The sequence below is a fragment of the Eucyclogobius newberryi genome, unplaced genomic scaffold, assembly GCF_026437365.1.
Source record: "Eucyclogobius newberryi isolate DKJ021-1_F unplaced genomic scaffold, fEucNew1.0.hap1 SCAF_5, whole genome shotgun sequence".
Taxonomy (NCBI): domain Eukaryota; kingdom Metazoa; phylum Chordata; class Actinopteri; order Gobiiformes; family Gobiidae; genus Eucyclogobius; species Eucyclogobius newberryi.
Window position 1 is genome coordinate 36,354,854 of NW_027316167.1, and position 23,467 is coordinate 36,378,320.

At 40.9% G+C, this 23,467-nt stretch overlaps 1 protein-coding gene across 1 annotated transcript in view; it reads left to right on the top strand.

Moving 5' to 3' along the window:
- The window catches only part of nav2a (neuron navigator 2a), a 161,084-nt gene that overhangs the window by 83,541 nt on the left and 54,076 nt on the right, over nucleotides 1–23,467 (top strand). The window contains exons 12-15 of the mRNA XM_072464771.1: nucleotides 15,586–15,715; nucleotides 18,721–18,979; nucleotides 19,192–19,482; nucleotides 22,352–22,649. Coding sequence (XP_072320872.1) covers nucleotides 15,586–15,715; nucleotides 18,721–18,979; nucleotides 19,192–19,482; nucleotides 22,352–22,649 — 978 coding nt within the window. The remainder of the gene's footprint in view (nucleotides 1–15,585; nucleotides 15,716–18,720; nucleotides 18,980–19,191; nucleotides 19,483–22,351; nucleotides 22,650–23,467) is intronic.

The following is a 23,467-nucleotide window of genomic DNA, read 5'->3' on the forward strand; positions in this document are numbered from 1 at the left end:
ACATTAGCAATAGCAAAAGCTGTTTCCTGTTTATCGCTTTGTCAAGACCCAAAATATGATATTTCCAGGTCATAAAGCATCTAACATTATCCAAAGCCAATGCATTACATAAAGAGAGGTTAAAATGCGGCGCAGTGGCTTTGCAAAGAAGTCAAATAAATGAGGCAAAAGTGTTCCTGTTCCTGTACTTTAGCTTTAGCTACGTCTCACACACACAAATTATTAAACAACTTTTTGTGAATCACTGAGATCGGCCTTGTGATTAAAAAGTATCACTCAAGTATGTTTAAGAGTTATCCCAGATTTATATTGAAAACATGGTATAATTATTGTTTTTATACCACAAAATGACATTAATTATCGTTTAAAAAAGTGTAAAAATGCAATTACTCATTGTCGATCTGTTCTGCTGCGGTTTGAAGTCGTAAATAATTTCTTTGTGTCGAGACTTGTTCAAATCGACGATGTCGTTTGTGCGAAACATGAGAGAGAGTGAGTCAGAAGGTCTAAACCGGGTCTAAACCAGGTCTAAACCGGGACTAAACCAGGACTAAACCAGGACTAAACCAGGTCTAAACCAGGACAAAACAGGATTAAACCAGGTCTAAACCAGGTCTAAACCAGGTCTAAACCAGGACCAAACCAGGTCTAAACCAGTTCTAAACCAGTTCTAAACCAGGTCTAAACCAGGACTAAACCAGGATTGAACCAAGTCTAAACCAGAGACTTCAAAGTTATAAAACTGAAATATTGTGAGTGTTGTAGGTCAGAGCAGCTCCAGAACTCCTTTTTCTTGAAACGTCTTTGATCTGAAAATTAATTAAAACATAAAACACTGAATAAATGTTTCTGTTTTTGTGAATTAATGAATAGTCCAGGCAGTAGTTGAAGTAGTTGTACTTCCCCTTTGCTGTACATTACTACCTTAAATGATGTTTACCTTCAACAAATCTAGACTTTACATTGTGTTTTATATTGTTCTGTCTCATGACCATATCTGAAGTATCATTTTGAAATCCACACGTTAAACACTTCCATTTGACAAAAAGCCATTTGAATTGTCAATCGATCATGATATAATGACTTTATGAAATACTGCATTGTTTATATGAAGTTAGAAAACAACCTAAACAAAATTGTGTTCATTTGAAACCAAGGAAGTTGTTTATGATTTGAAATTATACTTTTGAAGTGAATTGATCAATCACAGCGGGTTGAACTACTTATTTTACTGAAACACAGTTGTGATATTTATATTAATATTTAGCTAAAAATGTTATAGCTATTATCCCTGTTTGGCATTTTATTTTTAGGTTTATAATTTTACTTCCTGGTTGTCAATGATGACATCACAACAGGAAATTCTGTAACATTTTGGAGCAACCAAAACTCCTCTAATGTCACAGAAATGATCATTTTATCAATGAAAATGATTGAGAACAACATAATTTTTGTTAAATACATTTTTCATGGATTCAAAAAATCAGTTTTTTCAACACAGTTTTTTTTTAAACTTTTCTTCACACACCGACATTTGATCAGCGTAAAACTCATACAACATCATTAAAGTTTATATTATTCTCCCGTTTTTCTAATTCAGACTTAGTTTGGTGGGCTAGAATCTGTGGTAAATATTTATCATAGTTTTACTTCTGCTAAATTGTTTAAAATGACGAAAGTAAAGGAAGGAAGTAAAGCTCAATCCCTTCTGTGTTGGGGGCTCTCTCCAAAAACACAATGGCCGTGTCAAAAATGCCGTTTTGGTGGTTTATTTTGTGCCAAAAAACAAAACAAAAAACTGCTATTTACAAAGTGCAGGTTTACATCACAAACTCCAGTCTTCCGTTTTTTTTTCTCTGCTGCACAGGTGTTGCCCACTCTGCAACCACACACCAACTCACTGGCAGCTAAAATGGTCCCGCTTTTATGCGCTTATGCCCCTCCCACGGCATTACATAACCCAACCAAAATACAATTACAAAAAGAACACAACTTTCCCAAAAGTAATACATAAGAAATATTTCCCAGAATATTCAAAAAGTTACTCAGCCATTCCTTCAATGAATGGACACCCCATACTAAAAGTAAATAACAAAAATGGCAAAAATAAATACTTATGATCACATGACTATTCATACTGCGCATAACTGTACAATATAATACCTTTGCATCCGTTTGGCCAATCAGCTGGAGCTACGAGTAGGCTCTCTGCAAGTGTCCCACCAAATTGGAGAAATGTAACTGTACGGATTGACATGGGGGGAGTGAATTTAATGTTTGTGACATTATGCACATTTTTCTGGCTGGTTTAACATTCACGCAATTAGAAAACACATGGTGTGCGTGAGTTCAGTGCAAACAAAGATACAGAAGCGCTGTGGTGCCCTCAGTCTGTCAATGTGCAATTGAAAACACAGAGACAGTTTACTCTTAAGTGACACTTTTCTGACAGTAAACCATTGTTCGACAAAACAAACGTGTTATATGATATTATTGTGTGTCAAATCATAACTGTTCATAATCATAACTCTTCTTTATAGTTTGGTTGCTAGGTAACAGCTGTGGAATTACCTCTACCTATGTCATAATTCTGCTCATGTTCAACCAGGAAGTACAATTATAAACTTAACAAAAATTGTCAAACTGGGGACAAACAGGCAAAATGTTTATTCTTGGTAAATGTGTTGTTTAAAGTGTTGTATGGGCCTAAAGAGAAATGTGTCACTGTTTGAGGGAAAGTAAAAGCCACTGTAGTTGTTGTTCTCTGGGATGAAAAGGGGTGAAGGGGTCAGAGGTCGAGCGTGAGGAAATTAGCTGCGCCTGAGGACTTAAGGAGGCGGGGACTGTCGCATCTGCACATGTGTGTCGTACTCCTCTATTAGCTTTAAACAAGTTAATTTTAAGTTCAGAAACATTAAAGTGTGAATAAACTCGAGCATCTTCAACAACAACTAACCCTTATTTTGAGTAATCTATTATTATTTTGATTAACCAATAGTGAATATGGGGTTTTTAACTATATTTAACTGAGAGGAAGCTAAAGAAATGCTGCCTGACAACATTTTACTTACAACAAAATCATTTTTTCGATAAAAACACACAACTTTAAATGTTTCTTGTGTCTTTTTTAAAGGATTTCCTGCTTCATCTAGGTAAAAAAAAATGTCCTGGGTTAGTTTGAAGGTTGTTTTTGGTTCAAAAGCCATCGTTCGATTTTCAAATTTGTTGACGGCCATTTTTAATAATCACTCAGTTGCGATTAATCTATGAACTTGTTTCAGCCCTAATATTTAATGTGTTTTATATCGATACTATATAAACGTTCTGGAACTTTCTTAAAGGCGTAATGGACAATATTTCGCAGATTTGAGAACTCAAGCAGAAGTGCCCCGTGCGGAAGCAGAGAAAAGTCTTGCGGCCTGATGTGCCTTTGTTTATTAGCGCGACGGATCGTATCGCATCTCTCGTCTCCGTAGATTTTCGTCTCTTCTGAGCCAGCGCAAACTGTCTTTCTCCTGTACACTGAGGGAACTATATTATGATAGATCCATGCGCTTAGACACAGGGAAACGTGCTGCTCTCCTGGGGACGAGCCGACGAGGCTGCAGGTGGGCAGTAGGTGCGTTCTATGATTGATACGTGGCAGGACTAATCGGCAGTCCACGCCATGAGGAAATGAGACTTAGATTTGGAGCCAAAAAATCATCCATTCCACCTTTAACAAACTCTATTTACCTTAAATTACTGCTGGATTAAATCTATAACTGACAGAACGTGCTTAACAGGGTTTGGCTTTTTAAATAAGGAAAATTGAGTCAAGCTAACGAGTTAAACAAGAGAGGAAAAGTCTGAAAGATCTTATCATTTAGATGCAGTTAAAACACTTTGACACAAGACATTTTCACAGCACTGAAAGTCCTCGAATGTTGATTTTTATTAGCCGACTAATTATTTGAATTTATATTATAATGATGTATTATAACCACAGCAGAAAGCAGAAGAAGTGGAGTGCTTTAGCTGGAGTTTTGGGAGCAAAGGTAAATGTGCCGTTTACTTGCACTGTTTTGTGTTGGGTTAAAGACGTTAAAGAAGACCAAATTAATATTTTTGGATTAAATTGTTGTTTTCATCTATTCCGTTGACCTCGTTTATACGTAACGGTAATTCACCCTGGAGAGACTTAAAGGACACAGAAGAGAATGATTAGCAAGCTTTATTACGGAGGTTATTTGGCACTCAGACCCCGGTGGAAGACAGTGATCATGGGCACTCCATAATCTAATTGAATTAGATGTCTCCCCCCGGAGCCTGGAGACTGGTGGTGGTAGATGTGGAGAGAAGGTAGCGGATGAGGGGAATGCAGAGGAGGAGACGGGGAGGCGGTGGGTCGCAGTACGGTTTGAGTGGCCGAGCCATCTGCCTGAGGGCTTAAATGCGACCGCCTGGGCGCTGATTGGAGCGGGGAGGAGTAACTTGAGAGCGTTGATTGGGAATGAGGGGCAGGTGCGAGGGCCATAATGCAGATGCCCCCTGTCCTTTCACCATCCTTCTTGGCCGGGAAAAACTGCATAACCTCTTGGGATAAGCGCAGAAACCTGGAAGAGTCCATGGTGAAGTGAGGGATCTGACTCTCACAGACGGACAGGCGGACGCCGCTTGAGTGCGATGATGGCGCTGGGGAGAGGGGTCCTTCCATAGTGGCCGATGCCGATTTAAGTTAGGTCTTCCAGGTGAATTTATGCAGGCTTCATTAGTTTCACATTATTTTAGTTTTTAATTGTTGCACAAGCGTGGGTTTAGTCGACTGCAGCTCTTTCTTTGTCTTCCAAATACAAAAGTTACTCCAAAATTCCATTTGGTCTTTTGTTGTAAACACGCGACTAAAATCAGAGCTACCGCAATTCCGGGGTTGTGTGATGATTCTGGTTCGCCGCAGTGACACAGGGTTTTTGAGGCTGGGAGGGCATCTGTGTTTGGTTAAAGTGAGCACCCTCTGCTCCAGAGGTCACACGTTCAAAGCCCTGCAGCAACACGGTTTGAGGTTCGGATAAACTCAAACACATGGAGGTGACGAGGCCCACACCTTCACACTGACACTTCTGATGTTCTGATGGCTAAGCTAACTGTTGCTCAAAGCTAATGCAAACTTTTATGAAAATGTTTAATATACATATTTTTTCAAACAACACATTTATGTAAAGCAAAAATGGAAAAAAAAAAGAGCTAACACTGAGTTAGCACTGAGCTAACACTAAGCTAACACTGAGATAATAGTGCGTTCTATTTGTCCTTGGAGGTTGAAACTCTAGTGTCAAATCTGGAAAACAATGAGCAGCGGTTTACAGTTTATGAACATTAACGAATGCCATGTAACGAATGGCAAAGAGCCACATCATACACATGGGCACACATGAACATCACCCCATCCCTTCCTCTTACACACACACCTCTGCTCAGCCAAATTATTATTATTATTAACAATATCATGTCACACACAACCATGATAATGACAGAAATGGACTCCTACAGTATAAGACCACAAGCCAGTCATTTTCAACAACGAACATTGTGTCTCACACACACAAACTCTCAGTTCAACAAATATTATCATTAAATCGGGCCGGGAAGCGTTTGATTAAAGTCCGCCTCGGCCATGTCCTCGGCCCGCGCCATGACAGTTTACAAGTGAAAATTTGCATGCTGCGTGCTGATTGGCCGACAAAGTCTGTGTGCTTGGCTTTGATTGGCTGCCGAGCTGTGGTCTGGAGAATGCCGAAGCTCCATTTCCGTGCGGTTGAGCAGCGCACATACTCACCAACTATTCTTCCTGTTCTAGTGGGAAACTGTTGTGTGTGTTGGCCCAGCGGTTAGCGACATGACATTGCGTGCAGAGGTTCGTGAGATCGAAACTCTGCAGGAACTTTTAATCTTACATTTTTTTCCTCGTCTCCCAATTCATTTATTTCAATATCAAATTAGTTCAGGGATTTTGGCAGCATTCCTGTCTAGTCCTCTTTTACTATGTAGTTAGGATGTGGGCAACACATCCCTGCGGGCGCCTCCGCAAACGCAGAGCGCCGTCTGGTACAACACAAACACAAATGTTGATATGAACGTAAAAGAGCCGCATGAAACCAGGCAAAGAGCCACATGCAGCTCGCGAGCCGCGGGTTCGCCACCCCTGCTTTAGACAAGAACGGAAAACTAAGGTACACGACAAAGCTATCATTCCTTGGTCTGTCAACAGAGCAATGACCTTACAGAACGCATGTTTTTGGTATTTTGGCCTCATATATCCTGGATATCGTATGTAGTAGACGTGCTGTTGTGTCCCTTTCAAAATGGCGGACTCGGGTTGCTACTGTACAAGTTCCCGGATCTGCGAACGCATGTATTAGCTCCGTGTTGACGTTAGCAACATTAGCATCACAGAGCATTTAAAACTACAGAGGCTCAGCAGCAGTACAGGAGCAGCTTCACAGACAGCAGGGGGTAGTAGGGAGTAACTAACGGTAAAGTAGAACCATCAATATTTTTACCTGTCAGATGTTAAATTTCATCCAAACACAGGGGCAGACATGTTGGATTGTCTACCTTTGGGAACTCTGGGTTCTGAAATGTTTCTAAGTAAGATTTCTGAGATGTGAGAATGTTCCAGAGTGAATTTACATGTCGGAACTTGGAAAATCTGACCTCCGAGGACGACAAGAATGCAGCATTAAACTGAGCTAGCTGTTGTTGTTGAGAGGAGAGAGAGAGAAAGCAAGAGAAAAGAAGAGAGAGCTAAAACTGAGCTAGCATTAAGCTTATACTGAGCTAGCCAGGTGGTGTGGTCGACTTTACAAATGTTAGTCGTATTTTGTTAATGGTAAATGTCTGGACTAAACAGACTCTAAAACACAACATACCCTACATAACAAAGACAGTGACATTATTAAATCTTAATTGTCATTTATGTTTTTATGTATTCATTATTATAGTAGAACATATGTTCTTCTGTATCTACCTCTGTATCTACCTGCGTTGCACCAATGAAATTTCCCCATGTGGGACAATAAAGGAATATCTTATCTTATCTTATGTATTTGTCCTTAGAGCCACACTTTCTAATCTGTGTATGAGACGTTCCGCTGCAAAAACCTGACTTTAAATCCTTTTTTGATCCTCAAGGGAAATTATTCAGTTTCTGCAGCGCTTCAACCTGCTCAGTCTGAGGGAGAAAAGTAACAGCAGCCATTTTAGAGCTGAAACAAGTGGATCGATTAATCACATTAATCCATTATATAGTATGTAGTATAGTTTTAACTGATTCAGTAATTGAATAATGGTTATCTGGGATTCACACAGATTTTATGTCAGAGCAGGATTCACTCAAAAACGACACGGGAAACGTTTAAATTCAGTTTTTATTATTAAATATTATAAAAAATAAAAACAGAAAGCGCCAATTACCCACATGTTTCCCTCATATTTCCCACCTACTTGCCTCATATTTCCCACATATTTTCCTCATATTTCCTACATATTTGTCTCATATTTCCCACATATTTCCCTCATATTTATAGTCCCACATATTTGGCTCATATTTCTCTCATATTCCCCTCACATTTTCCTCATATCTCCCACATATTTGCCTCTTATTTCCATAATATTTCACTCATATTTGCCATACATTTCCCCATATTCCCCACATATTTGTATCATATTTGCCTCATATTTTCCTCCATATTTGCCTCATATTTCTTTCATAATTCCCACATATTTGGCTCCAGTTTGACCTGCTTTGATGGTATTTTGTCTCAGTAAAACCTGTAGTATTTCACGCCTCTTTGTTAAAACTAACTGTTCTCTAAGCGATCCGTTCTCACTTCTGTGCTGGAATGACAGACTTTATGAAGTCATGAACCACTGAAGAACTTTGAATCTTTTTGAATATTTTGTGGGATATACAGAATATTTGTGATTTTTCCAAAACGCTCCTTTAGTCCTGGTTTTAATCTGTGCCTAGTATAGTTTTGGTCCCGATTTAGTCTGGTTTTAGTACTGATTTAGTCTGGTCTAGTCCTGATTAAGTCTGGTTTTAGTCCTGATTTAACAGTTTGTTTTAGACCTAGTTAACTGTGTGATAGTCCAGATTACTCCTGGTTTTAGACCTGGTTTCTTTAACTCCTCTTAAGTTCTGGTTTAGTTCTAGTTCAGTCTGTGCCCTTTGTCTTGTTCAAATCCTGATTTATTCAGCTTTTTGACCTACTTAACCGTGTGATAGTCCAGTTTTAATCTTGGTTTAGTCCTCCTGGTTTGGACCTGGTTTGGAACTGGTTTAGTCCTGGTTTAGACATGGTTTGCTAATTCTTTCACATAATTAGCTTTTAGTCCTGGGATCTTGCCTTGCATGAGTCCAGGTCCAGCTCTGGGTCCATCTCTGGCTCCAGCTCTGGGTCCAGCTCTTGAGACTGGACTGTGAAAAGTCTGTGTGGAATGTGCCTTTGTGCTTTTTGGCAACACTGGCTTCGCTCCGACACAAAGGGCTTTTCTTTGGGCTGTTTAATGTGTAAACAAAGCCCTGAGCAGAGTCCTAGTCCGGGATCTGAGACGGGCTCAAATAAGCCCTGATCCAGGACTTCATAGCAGGATTATCAAAGAGTTATTTTTGGACATTTTAAAAGAGCAAAAATTGTCTGGATTCCAGAATTAAGCCAAAATTAAAACATTGTGTAAATAAAATATAATCATGGAAAAACAAGTAGATTCAGTCCTGGTCTAAACCAGATCCAAACCAGGTCCAAACCAGATCCAAAACCAGGTCCAAACCAGGTTTAAACTAGGACTAAACCAGGTCTAAACCAGGACTTTCCCTTTATTGTGTTGTCCTTTAAATAATGGTTATTTGAGTCTGGATCAAAGTCGGTCTGACCCGGAGCGGTTCCCAGACGAGCCCCGCCCTCCTCAGGCCAAACAGGACCTTAGTCCTGGACCTCAGGCTGGGACCAGGACCAAGACCAGGACAGTAATTAAAGAGCAGATCCGGCAACGCTCAAGACCAAAACTATAAAGTGTCTCACACAAAGAGGAGACACGAAACTCTTTAAACCTTTTACAAACTCAACATGGTTTAGTCCTGGTTCAGACCTGGTTTCGACCTGCTTTAGTCCTGGTTTCTCCTGGTTTAGTCCTAGTTTAAGCGTTGTTTAGCCCTGGTTTAGACCTGGTTTAGGCCTGATTTATTTATCCGTCCGTACATGTTAATCTTTTACTGTCCCGAATGAAGTCAATAAATGTAAAATAATAATCACACAATAATAATTTTTCAAACTAAACCTTCACAAAAGCTGCTGTTTTTGGATAAGGTTGTTCACTGTGATGAGTTTGTTCTAGTCTGAAAAGTGGTGAAGGGGTTAATGTTTACAGAAGGGGTGTGGCCTTTGTCTTTAGCCCCGCCCCCTTTGACTTTGAGCAAACCAGTCCGAAGAACAGTCTCCCACAGAGACTAGGACTAAATCAGGATTTAACCGGATCTAAAAAGGTCTAAACCAGGACTGGAGCACAACCAAACCAGGACCAAGCCAGGTCCAAAGGGAGGTCTTAACCTGGACTAAATAAGGGTCTAAATCAGGGTCTGAAGCAGGGATTAAAGAAGATCTAAACCAGGACTAACCCCAGGTTAAAGCAGGACAAAACAAGGACTAAAAAAGTGACTAACCCCAGGCTAAATGATGGTCTAGAGCTGAGGCTAACAAAGAGCTAAACCAGGACTATACAGGGTCAGAACTAGGATGGAATCTTGGGATAAACCAGGAATAAACCAGGACTAAACCAGGACTTAATCAGGACTAAACCAGGACAGAATCCGGTCTAAATCAATACTCAACCAGGATCAAGTAAGAAATGAAGTCAGTCTACACCAGGATCCAAACAGGTTTATAACAGGACTCAACCAGGAACTAAACAAGGACTGAACCAGGACTGAACAAGGACTGAACCAGGACTGAACCAGGACTTGAACCAGGACTTGAACCAGGACTTGAACCAGGGCTTGAACCAGGGCTTGAACCAGACTTTCTTGGACCACCACGGAGGACATTTAACGTTTGTGCAGAGGATTATTATTTTTAGTTTTTTGTTTGACTTACTTTTTAAACAGAGTCATGAAACTGTCTGGACCAATCGGCTTCTTTCCTCGCTGCCCTGGTTCCCTCGGCAACCGGGACCCCCGCTCCAGGTACACGCAGCGTTCAAGGGCACGGGTTTAGCGGGTTTAGCTTACAGAGGTTGTTTAAAGAATGGAACACATACTTTACAATTGACTTAAATGATCTTTTTCACAGTTAGTGTGATTTACTTCTTTTTATATATTACAAATATCATAACATGCCCGAGATGTACTAGGCCATGGAGAGACTTGTATACAAGTAGAGCTACTTTAAAGTATGTTCTCTGAGCCACAGGTAGCCAGTGCAGAGACCTGAGAACAGGACTAATGTGATGGTACTTCCTGTTTCTAGTCAGGACCCGAGCAGCAGCGTTACGGATGTACTGCAACTGTTTTACAGCTCGTTTGGAGAGGCCAGTGAGCAGGCTGTTACAGTAGTCTAATCTACTGGAGACAAACACATAGATAAGTCTCTCAAAGTCTGGTTTAGACACTATACTTGCGAGACTCTGGATGTGACTGCCAACACTCTCTTGGTTTCTGTGGGCACAAAGACGATGATTTCAGTCTTATCTGAGTTCAGCTGGAGAAAGTTGTTTTGCATCCACACACTGATCTGTTGGATGCAGTGACAGAGTGAATGCACTGGTCCATATTCATCTGCCGTCAGTGAAACATAGATCTGAGTGTCGTCTGCATAATTGTGATAGGACACATTTTTGCTGCGTATCAACTGACCTAATGGCAGCATGTAGAGGTTGAACAGACGGGGTCCCAGGATTGAGCCTTGGGGGCACCCACACAAGTCAGGGGCATGTGGTCTGAGACACAGTTACCAATTTCAACAAAGCACTTCCTGTCTTCTAGATAGGACTTTAACCAATTTAGGGCAGTGCCAGTGATGCCCACCCAGTCCTCTAGTCTCTGTAAGATGATCCCATGATTGACAGTGTCTAAAGCAGCACTCAGATCTAACAGAATTAAGACAGACTTTGCCCGTGTCAGTGTTCAGGTGGATGTCATTTATCACCTTCACAACAGCAGTCTCAGTCCTGTGATGACGTCTAAAACCTGACTGAAAACCATAAAATGAGGTGTTTATTAAGAGGAAATATGTGAGCTGTTGGTAAAAGGTTGTTTAACCTTTTCAAGGACTTTGCCTCAAAATAGCAGATTAGAGATGGGCCGGTAATGACTAGGTACTGCAGCATCAAGACTGCACTTCTTTAGGAGAGGCTTTATGACCGCAGTTTTCAAAGGCATTGGGAATGTTTCAGATTGAAGCGACATGTTAACTATCAGGGAGTGAACAAACTGTTCAGCACAGACTTTAGAAATCTGGTGGGGAACACATCGAGGCAGCATGTAGATGAATTGCGTGAATCCTGGACAGTTTTGTCAGTTACAGGTGCAAAGTTTGTTAGCTCTAAGTGTCTAGATGGTTTTGAGGTTGTTTTTTGCATCATGGAATTTATAGCATTTATTGGCCTGAACTTTGTCATAAAAAATAATGCAAACTCATTACACTTGGATGTAGAAATTAGTTCTAACGGCAGCTGAGCTGGAGGGTTTTTAAATAATTTTACTGTGGCAAATAGGACACGTGAGTTGTTACTGCAGCTTCAAATTATTTCTGAAAAATATCCTTCCCTAATTCTACATACAATCAGGTTGTACATGTACAACTTTTCTCTGTAAATCTCTTGACTTGCGTCTTTTCCATTCCTGACGGAATCATCCTTTCTCCATGGCGCTTACTGCTTATTTTTAACAATTTTAACCTTCATGGGGCAATGGTGTCCAGAACATTCAAAACACTAGATGTAACAGAGTTCAACAAATAATTTACATTAGAACATGAGACATTTTCAAAGTTTATAATTTCTTTAAACAGTGCACCTATGCTGTCATTTATGTGTCTCCTCCGAACAACTGCAGGACCAGCTGATGGTTTGGGAAAAACAGATAGGTCAACGCAAAAATGATCAGACAGAGCAGCATCGACCACATTGACATTTGAAATATTAACCTCCTTTGTTATTAACTAATTAAATTGATTGTAACAAACACACTATTACAATAAAACTGTGAGGGGAAAAAATGAAAATGAAGCAGTAATACTGTAAATAATCTTTAAATGTCGTTACATGAACAGTATATTGGTTAAAATAAAAACAGTAATGTTGTCTCTTGAGTAACATATTGAACAGGGTAACAGTCTTTATTCAAAGTGACAGGTTTTTACCGTTTTCTAATCTTGACTTTATTTGCTGTATAGTTTTACACCAATCATGTAAGTATTTGTGGAGAAAATGTTGAAAAATCTGTAGAAAATGACAGGAAGTGACATCACACTAGGGATACTCATTCCAGTCAAAGTTTAGGCAGAATTCACACAAAGAAACAACTTTTTTTATTCTCTAAATATGAATCCAATAAAATGAAAATAATATGTGTCAAATAAAAAAAATAAATGTTTTTGCGCCGTGTTTGCTGGGTAATTTCCTAGATTTACAACCAGGAATGTGATATTCTGTGATATTTGTTTTTATAATTTCAGGCAAAATGTTAAATATTTATCTTAACTGCATTTTAGTTCAATGAGTCGTCCGACCAGTAGGGGGCACTTGACGTTCCGCAGACCTGCTTTACTTAAATCCTTTGTTACTGTTTGTGTTCCTTCTCCTTCAGTTATAATTTAGTGTGTCTATTCTGTTGTTCTGTCCTGTATTTGATAGTTTGTTCATCACATTTTTCCTTCTAGCGTTTGTTTGTGATGGCCTGATATTCCTCCTCTTCAGACACTTCTTCACATTTTGAGGCCATTCATCTCTCTCAGGGATGATCACGTCTTTTAAACATCCTCCGCCTCTAAATTGACACGTTCTGCTGTAGCTTGACTTTTGGAATCTCCCGTTTGTGGTTCAGGTTTAGACCTGGTTTTGTCCTGGTTTGGTTCAGTTTAGTCCTGCTTTAGACCTCAGTGTTCTTGCTGAGGGGTTTTGGCATGGCGGGCCCCCATGTGCGCGCCAAAGCACCACGGCGCTCGCACGGTACCCAAAAGATATGGAAAGCCAATATGGCGTAAATTAAGAGAACGCCGTCTGACGGAAAATACGGTGCGATACGCCGTTCCTAAGTGGCGGAGTGTGATCATATTGGCTTTCCATATTGAGCGCGAGCGCAAATTTTTTAAGTGCTTTCTGCGAGCGCCGCCTACGGCTGTCCAACCTCAGCCCAGTGAGAACACTGGACCTGATTCAAACCTGGTTTAGACCTGGCTTAGTTCTGCTTTAAGATAAGATAAGATATTCCTTTATTGTCCCACATGGGGAAATTTCATTGGTGCAACGCAGGTAGATACAGAGGTAGATACAGAAGAACAGATCACTTATAGGAAGTCTGAAAAACACTTTCAGTAGAAGATCTCCTATAAATAAAATCTCCCATAGACAAATAAATAAATACATAAATACCATTGCATGTGATCACGACAGTAATTGCACATGAATATGTGTCACGACAGCACATAGATTGCACATGAATTTCACAGTAATTGCACAGTAATTGCACATGAATTCCAACAGCAATTGCACATATGACAGAATTGCACATGGTTAGGTCAGTATTGCGAGTGTTCAGTACTAACAGTTTTTGTTATAAAGTCTGACAGCAGCAGGAAGGAAAGACCTACGGAACCTTTCCTTCACACATCGAGGGTGGATCAGTCTCTCACTGAAGCTGCTCTCCAGAGCGGAGAGAGTGTCCTGCAGGGGGTGACACTCATGGTCCAGCATAGATGTGAATCTAGCCAGGACCCTCCTGTCCCCCACCTCCTGCACCGAGTCCAGAGCACAGCCCAGGACGGAGCTGGACTTCTTGATGACTCTGTCCAGCCTCTTCCTCTCCCTCTCTGTGATGCTGCTGCTCCAGCAGGCCACACCTACAGGAGATGATGCCACCACAGAGTCGTAGAAGGTCTTCAGGAGTGGCCCTGTCACTCCAAAAGACCTGAGTCTCCTCAGGAGGTAGAGCCGACTCTGACTCTTCCTGTACAGTGCGTCTGTGTTATGAGTCCAGTCCAGTTTGTGGTTCAGATGAACACCCAGGTACTTGTATGAGTCCACTCTCTCAATGTCCCATCCCTGGATGTTCACTGGTGAGGGGGCAGTGGGGTGGCGTCTGCGGAAATCCACCACCATCTCCTTGGTCTTCCCCGCGTTGATGAGGAGGTGTTTACTATGAGGAGGTGTTGATGAGGAGGTGTTTACTAAGACTAAACCAGGTTTACACCTGGTTTGGTCTTGGTTTAGACCTTATTCTCAGTTGTTGTTGTTGTTGTTGTTGTTGTTTTATGGCAGTTGGCATCCAAGTGTTGCATTATTCTCAGTCTTCTTGTTCTGAATGGACTTGTCACTTCAAAGCTCTTTAAACACAAAGGTTTTTAGCCGATGACCCACTTTTCATTCAAACTAATCCAGACTTCTCGTGTCGCCGTGGAAACAAACTGTAAAATGGATTACTCTAGTGGTACTGTTACTACAAACTCACTTTACCACAACTTAAATTTTAACTTAACGTTCCTGGTCACACTCAAGTCCAAGCTTTATAATCAATAGGTATTTGGAACGCTGACAGTGATTTGGTTTGGTCCAGTCGCTGAAATGTTCCAGATAAGATGACAAATGCTGATGATATTTTCCTCTGAGTTTTAAAGTGAAGCACAGAAACACAAGCTTCTTTTCACAGACTTTGGCTCCAGTGTTAGGTTCAGTTGAATGTTGACAGTGAACATCCGCCTTGAGCGCAGCATGACTGAATGCAGCACGACTCTGAACGCAGCACAAAACTGAACGCAGCACGAAACTGAACACACTGACGCTGAACGCAGCTTGACTGAACGCGCTGGCCTTGATTGCAGCTCGGTGACGTCATCCTCTTTTGTGTGATGATGGACAGACTCATTCATAGACTCTGGAGTCAAACTGTGAAGAGCGAGTTATGGAGACGGAATATTAATTCACACCAATAAGACTTGGTTTAGTCCTGGTTTAGAACTTATTTAGTCCTGGTTTAGACCTTGTTTAGACCTTGTTTAGACCTTGTTTAGCCCTGGTTTAGACCTGGTTTAGCCCTGGTTTAGACCTGGTTTAGATCTGGTTTAGACCTGGTTTAGACCTGGTTTAGACCTGGTTGAGTCCTGGTTTAGATCTGGTTTAGTCCTGGTTTAGATCTGGTTTAGACCTGGTTTTGCCCTGATCTAGTCCTGGTTTAGACCTGGTTTAGACCTGGTTCAGTCCTGATTCAGTCCTGGTTTAGACCTGGTTCATCCCTGGTGTTGAGGGAGAGTGATTTAAATGTCTCAGTGAACATGATGGATCTGTTTTTCTGATATGATGACATAAATTGCATAATGTTTTGTTGTTTGACTGCAGTTGGGACGACAGCAGTTCAGTGAGCAGTGGAATCAGCGACAACATTGACACCGACGATATCAACACCAGCTCATCCATTTCCTCCTACGCCAATACGCCGGCCACTCAGAGGAAACAGCTCAACTCACAGGTACTTAATGGGTCTGAATCTGGTCTGAACTGAATCCCAATCGGGTCTTACCCAGGTCTGAACTGGTTTGTGGCGATTTTGTTGCTGGGTTCTGAAAGTAAATCTCTGAAATCAAATGTCACCAACATACAAAATGCAGAGACAATTTGCACTCAAGGATTTTACTAGTGGTTAAATCATAAAGTAGTTGAGATTTACCTCAGCCACTGTTACTGAACGAGACAGAACCAGGACTAAACCCGGTCCGTCCCCTGTCTAAACCTGTCCAGGGTCAGCTGTAGTTCAATGTGACATTCCAGTTTGAGGAATTCACTCTCGGCCCCAGACTCACATGAGCCGAGCGTGACACAGACAAGAACCACAAGACACTTTGTAAACAAAGTAAGTGCAGCGAAAAACGAGTATATTCTGTTACTGCCCTCATCCTGCAGACATGGACTTCAGGTTCAGTCCTGGTTAAACCTGGTTTAGTCCTGACTTAGTCCTGGTTTAGTACTGACTTAGTCCTGGTTTAGTCCTGACTTAGTCCTGGTTTAGACCTGGTTCTGTCCTGGTTTAGACCTGGTTCTGTCCTGATTCAGACCTTGTTTAGACCTGGTTATGACCTGGTTCTGTCCTGGTTTAGTCCTGGTTATGTCCCTGTTTAGACCTGGTTTAGTCCTGGTTATGTCCTAGTTTAGACTTGTTTATGTCTTGGTTCTGTCCTGGTTTAGACCTGGTTCAGACCTGGTATAGACCTTGCTCAGACCTGGTTAAGACTTGGTTTAGATCTGGTTATTTCCTGGTTCAGACCTGGTTTAGACCTGGTTTAGACCTGGTTTCCGTCCTGGTTTAGACCTTGTTCAGACCTTGTTCAGACCTTGTTTAGACCTGGTTTAGACCTGGTTTAGACCTGGTTCAGACCTTGTTTAGACCTGGTTCAGACCTGGTTCCGTCCTGGTTTAGACCTGGTTCCGTCCTGGTTTAGACCTTGTTTAGACCTTGTTTAGACCTTGTTTAGACATGGTTTGGACATGGGTTTAGACATGGTTTAGACATGGTTTAGACTTGGTTTGGGCATGGTTTAGACCTGGTTTATACATTGTTTAGACCTGGTTTAGACATGGTTCTGTCCTTGTTTAGTCCTGATGCCGTCCTGGTTTAGACCTGGTTTAGACCTTGTTCAGACCTTGTTTAGACCTGGTTCAGACCTTGTTTAGACCTGTTTTAGACCTGGTTCCGTCCTAGTTTAGACCTTATTTAGACCTTGTTTAGACCTTGTTTAGACATGGTTTGGACATGGTTTAGACATGGTTTAGACATGGTTTAGACCTGGTTTAGACCTGGTTTAGACCTGGTTTAGACCTGGTTTAGACCTGGTTTAGACCTGGTTCAGACCTGGTTCAGACCTGGTTTAGACCTGGTTTATACCTGGTTTAGACCTGGTTCTGTCCTTGTTTAGTCCTGATTCCGTCCTGGTTTAGACCTGGTTTAGACATTGTTATGTCCTGGTTATGTCCTGGTTCAGCCTTTATTGGCCTGTTTGCTTTGTGAATTGCTCCTCTCCACCTGGACCTGTGTGACAGCCTTTTGTTGACACTTTAAGCACAGAAAACGAATCATAATATTGTGAGAGAGAAACCGAGAGAGCACATCTAACATGATTTAATAAAGTCTGTGTAGCTTCTGAAAACACAGCTGAAGTGTTTGTTTTTTTTAAGTCAGGGAGCGTTCAGTTAAAGTCTCTGACGCTTACCTGTAGCTATCCTGTCTGTGGGGTCGAAACCTTAAATAAACCGTTTGCTGTATAGTCACTAGCGTTAGCCATGATTATGAATACATTCTTAAATAAACTGTTAGCTGTAAGGTCGCTAGCGTTAGCTGTGATTATGAATAAACTCTTAATTAAACCATAAGCTGTAAAGTTGCTAACATTAGCCATAATTGTGAATAAATGCTTAAATAAACCATTAGCTGTAAGATCACTAATGTTAGCTGTGATTATGAATAAACTCTTAAATAAACCTTTAGCTGTAAAGTCGCTAGTGTTGGCTATAATAATGAATAAACTCTTAAATAAACCATTAGTTGGAAAATTTCTAATGTTAGCTGTGATTATGAATAAACTCTTAAAAAAAAAACTTTAGATTAAACTTTGCTAGCGTTAGCCATGATTATATATGAGTATATGAGTATATACCGGTTCAGTCCTGGTTTAGACTTGCTTGTGCCCTTAAACTGCTCTGAATGTGTTAATGTTACAGTGCAGGTTGTAAAACTCGACAGTCTTTAACAAACACTTGGCAACCGGCGGTAAACTGCCCTCCTTCAGGCATTAAGCGACCCAATGCTCTAAAAAACTCCTGAAGATCCTCTGTAAAAGTCGGCTGTTCAGTCTTGCGGATATGCAGGAAAAACCACCACCAAACTTATAATGTGCAATCAAGATTTAGCTCACTGTGCACATTTTACACACATAACAGTTGAGAGGAGATTAAAGCAGAAGTAAATCTAGTTATAGAGCTCCCCCTGCAGTTCCCTTGTGAAAATAAATTGTCGGAGAACAGACGCAAAAGCTTTTCTAAAAAAAAAAATCTTTCTTTCTGTATCATAATAAGACAGTACAAAAACATTTAACATGATCAAATATAAACAGAGCCAGGGTTTTTTCAGGAGAGTTGTCTTTTGGTTAAAGTCTGGTTTTACGCCCAGAGACAAAAGGGGGGCAATAACACTTGATATCACTTCAAACTCTCCAAAAATACATATTTAACTATCCCAAAGACTTACAGAGATGTTTATTAAGGTGACAATGTTATTACTTAGTTCTGCTTTAAAGATCTTGCGTTACAGGGTTAAAACATTTGCACAGAATAAGACCTCATGGAGACACAAAGAGTTGTGTTGGAAGGCACTAAGTTAATAAACTTTGAGTGCCTTGACCCATGTCAAAGCAGTAACATCTCCATAGAGTCAAGCAGAAAAGTTACATAGCGCCCCCATAAACTCTGTGTTTGTGTTTTCAGCCAGTGACAGATGCAGAGAAGCATGTGGCCTCTTCGGGACAGTGGACCTCAGACTCTGGAGCAAAACTGGACCAAAGGGCTCACGGTAGAAAGAACCAGGGATCAGCCCAGACCGGGGCCCAGACCGGGGCCCAGACCGGGGCCCAGACTGGGTCCTGGAGGCGGGGCCTGAGCGCACAGGTCGGCGTCACTTCCCCCAGAACCAAAACCAGCTCCACAGCCAGCAACGCGAACAGCACCGCCCGGGGACAGCACACAGGTACTGCTGGTGTGTTTATTATTTTCAAATCAGATAATTGAACGGTTACCTGTCCCACATTAGGGAAATTGTTATAAATGCAAAATGGCAACAATTGAAAAGTGTTTTCAGACATATTAGCGCGCCCCCTGGAGTAGCCTCAATGCTCTAGATTTAAAGCTAAACCCATAAACTTAGACTTTGGAATGTTTTATGTCTGTTCTCTTTTACAGCTAAAACGGATGATGTAAAAGTGTCGGAGAAAGGCAGAGTTTCTCCTCCCTCTGACACTACAGACGAACTCAAAAAGACATCGCTCTGTCCGAGTCGCGGCTCCACAAACCTGCTCCTGACACAGACACTTCCAGAGACCAGCGCTTTGTCCTGCCGCGCCCCAAACTCAGGCTCCTCTTTCGGGTTCAAGAAGTCGAGCACTCTGGTCACGGCCAGTGGCGCCACCATCACCAGCGGCTCGGCCACACTCGGGAAACTGCCCAAGTCTGGAACCAGAGCTCTCACTGGAGGTGATCAATGCAAAATAATGTGAAGGTTTTTAAAAAGATTTATAGTTTATATGTATTCAGTTTATATTTCTGAGACACTTCAGGGCTAATCCATTAAATTAACAATTATGTCATTAATTAATCGATTGGATAAATAGTTTGCGAAAGGCCCTTAAAGGAATAATAGAGGATTTTTCGCCGAATTGAGAACTCAAGCGACTGTTAGTCCCTTTTTGAAAAGTGCGCATGTGCTCACTCGCCCCCATGCGGAAGCACGCAACAGCCTCGCTGCTACACGTGTGTTTGTTTATTAGCGCAACGGATCACATCGCATCTCTCGTCTCCGCAGATTTCCGTCTCTTCTGAGCCAGTCTTTCTCTGTCGTCATTTTGTACTGCACACTGAAGGAACTCGCTAAACAAACACCAGCATATCAACCACGCATGCGCAGCCAGGGAAACGTGGTGCTATGCTGGGAACGAGATAGAACGAGGCTGCAGGTGTGGGAGGACTTATCAACTGTCCACGCCACGAGGAAACGAGACTCAGACTTGGCGCCAAAAAAATCCTCCATAATTCCTTTAGAATTAGATTTTCTATAAATTTGACCCAGAAAAAGCTAAAGTTAAGCACTTGACGCTCTCTGTTCATTTACAAACATTATAGGTTTTTCATAAATTACACTAAATAGAGGTAAGTCATTATAGTGTGTCATTTTCATCTAATTCTTGCAGTCTTTTTATGTCTGTGCCTGATAGCAATTATTCTATTACAAAATTAGTTCATTAATATTATCTCAATGATCCATTAGTTAGGGGTTTTTGTATTACACACTTCACACATTATGAATGAGGTGGGAGGAGCCTCATTTCCGTCACACACTGCATTGGACAATAAAGAGTAGTTTACCTGTCATGCTGCTGTTTTGTTTAAATTGTAAATGAGAATAGGTTCTTAGATAAATGTATAAATAAAAGGTTACATTTAGGCAATATTATGTTCTATGCACTAAATGTATTCATGTCTCCAGTTTACTTTGGTCTTGGTACAAAATTGCTAAAACAAAAGTTTGATGAAGCAGCCATTTTGAATGCTTTGGTTTAAAGGACAAACATTATGCATTATTTGTGTTGTTATCAGCCTTTAAACATGTTTTTGAGTACCTTTAGTTTGGCATCTCATGTTGTACTGATCGTGATTAGAGGGTAGAAATGCTCAAATCGAGTCTGGAGATTATATCTGGAGTCAAAAACAGCAGATTATCAGAGCCACGTCACAGATGGAGAAAACTTCAGTTATTGAGGAGATTCAAAACTGAGTGTTTTTGAGGCTTGGAGGGAGAGGACTTTCTAACCGGGATTCATCAAACTGTGAATGAAGCTTAAAGGCGCAATGGATGATTTTTCGGCGATTTGAGAACGCAGGCGGAAGTGCTCATGCGCACTCCCCCGTGTGGACTGATACAACACACACCTGCGTTTGTTTATTAGCGCGACGGATCACATTGCATCTCTCGTCTCCCATAGATTTCAGTCTCTTATGAGTCAACTCGAACTGTCTTTCTCCGTCCTAATTTTGTCCCGTACACGGAGGGAACTATATTATGATAGATCAATGCGCTTAGACACGCGGAACCGTGCTGCTCTCGGGGGACGAACCAGACGTGGCTGCAGGTGAGTGGTAGGTGCGTTTTATGATTGATACGTGGCAGAACTAATCGGCTGTCCACGCCACGAGGAAATAAGACTAAAATTTGGGCCAAGAAAATCGTCCATTCAACCTTTAATGTAACTCCAGCTGTGTTTGTAATGAGGAACAATGTTAAAAGAGGGTTAGAGGAGAGAGAAAGTTGCATAATATGTCCTTTAAGTCATTCTGACCTCGCATCTACTGCACTTTGATTGGTCTGAAAGCATTTTTTGGATGCCCTCTAACCTTTTACCTCCAGACTGACTTCCTGTTTACAGTATAACACATGGAGAAAGTATAAGTAAGTAAGTATGTATATATATATATATATATATATATATATATATATATATATATATATATATATATATATATATATATATATATATATATATATATATATATATATATATATATATATATATATATATATGTATGTATGTATGTATGTATGTATGTATGTATGTGTATATATATATATATATAATTATATATGTATATATATATATATATAATTATATATATATATATATATATATATATATATATATATATATAATTATATATGTATATATATATATATATATATATATATATATATATATATATATATATATAATTATATATGTATATATATATATATATATATATATATAATTATAATTATAAATATATATATATATAATTATAATTATAAATATGATAGATATAGATTTATAGATATATGTTTTGCGCACGCTGTAGAATTAACACCAGTTTTATTTAGTCTCAAAGTAGACTCTTTCTCACTCACTCGCGCGGAGCGGCGCACCGCGGAGCTTTACAGCACACAGCTGTGGGGCACACACGCTCTCTCTGAGACTACGTCACGGGTGGGCGGGGCACACACGCTCTCTCTGAGACTACGTCACGGGTGGGCGGGGCACACACGCTCTCGCTGAGACTACGTCACGGGTTGGGCGGGGGAGCCAGATCGCTCTTCGCAAGGGTGGGGGCGAATATCAAACCACGCCGTTTGCATTTCCGGGTTGGTATGGGTGATATTTCTTAACTATTATGTTATGGGTGTTGCACAACCCTTATTATTATTATCAATTATACACTTAGGATAGACTACAAAACATGAAAAAAGCATGTTATGGCACCTTTAATACACGTAATATAATATAAACTCTAAAATGTGTTGATGCTTCCTCTGCAGCTGGAAGTCTGAAGTCTGGACAGGAAGTGGGCAGTCTCCTGGGTCACCATGACGACGCCTTCTTACCCATGAGCGCTCGAGGTTCGCTGCAGTACCGCAGTCTGCCCAGGCCGGGGCGCTCTGGAGCCGCCGCAAGGAACGGCAACAGGTCATCCACGAGCAGCATCGAGGCGGCTGTTCTGTCTGTGACCAATAAGAACCTGGGCAAACTGACCAATCAGACGGACCGAGAGAAGGGGGCTGAGCCTGCAGCAGGAAGTGTGGGGAGGCAACAAGTGTCCTCACCGACCCTACGCAGGTGAGCCATGAAAATACAGCAGACAGTTCACACTTCCGAAGTGTGTCTGAGGCTTAATCACCAAATCTTAAATAACAATAAGCCGTGTTATTTACATCAGCGTGGACAAAATTAACTAAACGTTCTACCAAAATGTAAAACGAGTCAGCGCTAACGTGTCAACAGTGATGTCTGGAGCAGGAATGTTATCATTTACCACAGAATTTAAGGGAACAAAGCAACTTCAAAAAGCAACTCAAAATGCATTATTTTAAACAAATGCATCTATGTGAATGAGACAAGGCAATTTAAAGTGCTTCACACAACAGGAAAAAAATGCATTAAAATCAAAAAGACATGACAGAAATCTCAAAACCTTCATTTCTATTCATTGAATTGAATTTAGCAATTTTGCTGGCATGAATCATACATTTTGTCCATGCTTAGAGATCCGCAAGATGGAAAACCAAATCTATTGGACCACACTGGCAGAGACTCCAGACTTTCTTTCTCATATTTATTTGACATTTCCAGCATGACATGTGTCTCCGGGATGGGCACATCGCTTTTAGATTGATTCTTTCCCATGTTTGACTGTCCCTAGACGTCAAGGCACTATCTGCCTTGACGTCTAGGGACAGTCTCGTCTGCCCCCTCCCTAGATTTAGCTTTCGCTCAACTAATTGTCCCAGACAAAACTCGACCAAAGCTTTTAGTGTTAAAACTCACTCTTGATCACTGGGTGCTTCTCAGGAAGAGCCTGGGCGCCAGGTTCTTCCTGGACTTTGCAGTGGCCTTAGTGCTGGTTGACAATCTAACCAGTGTGTGTTCTAACCCTC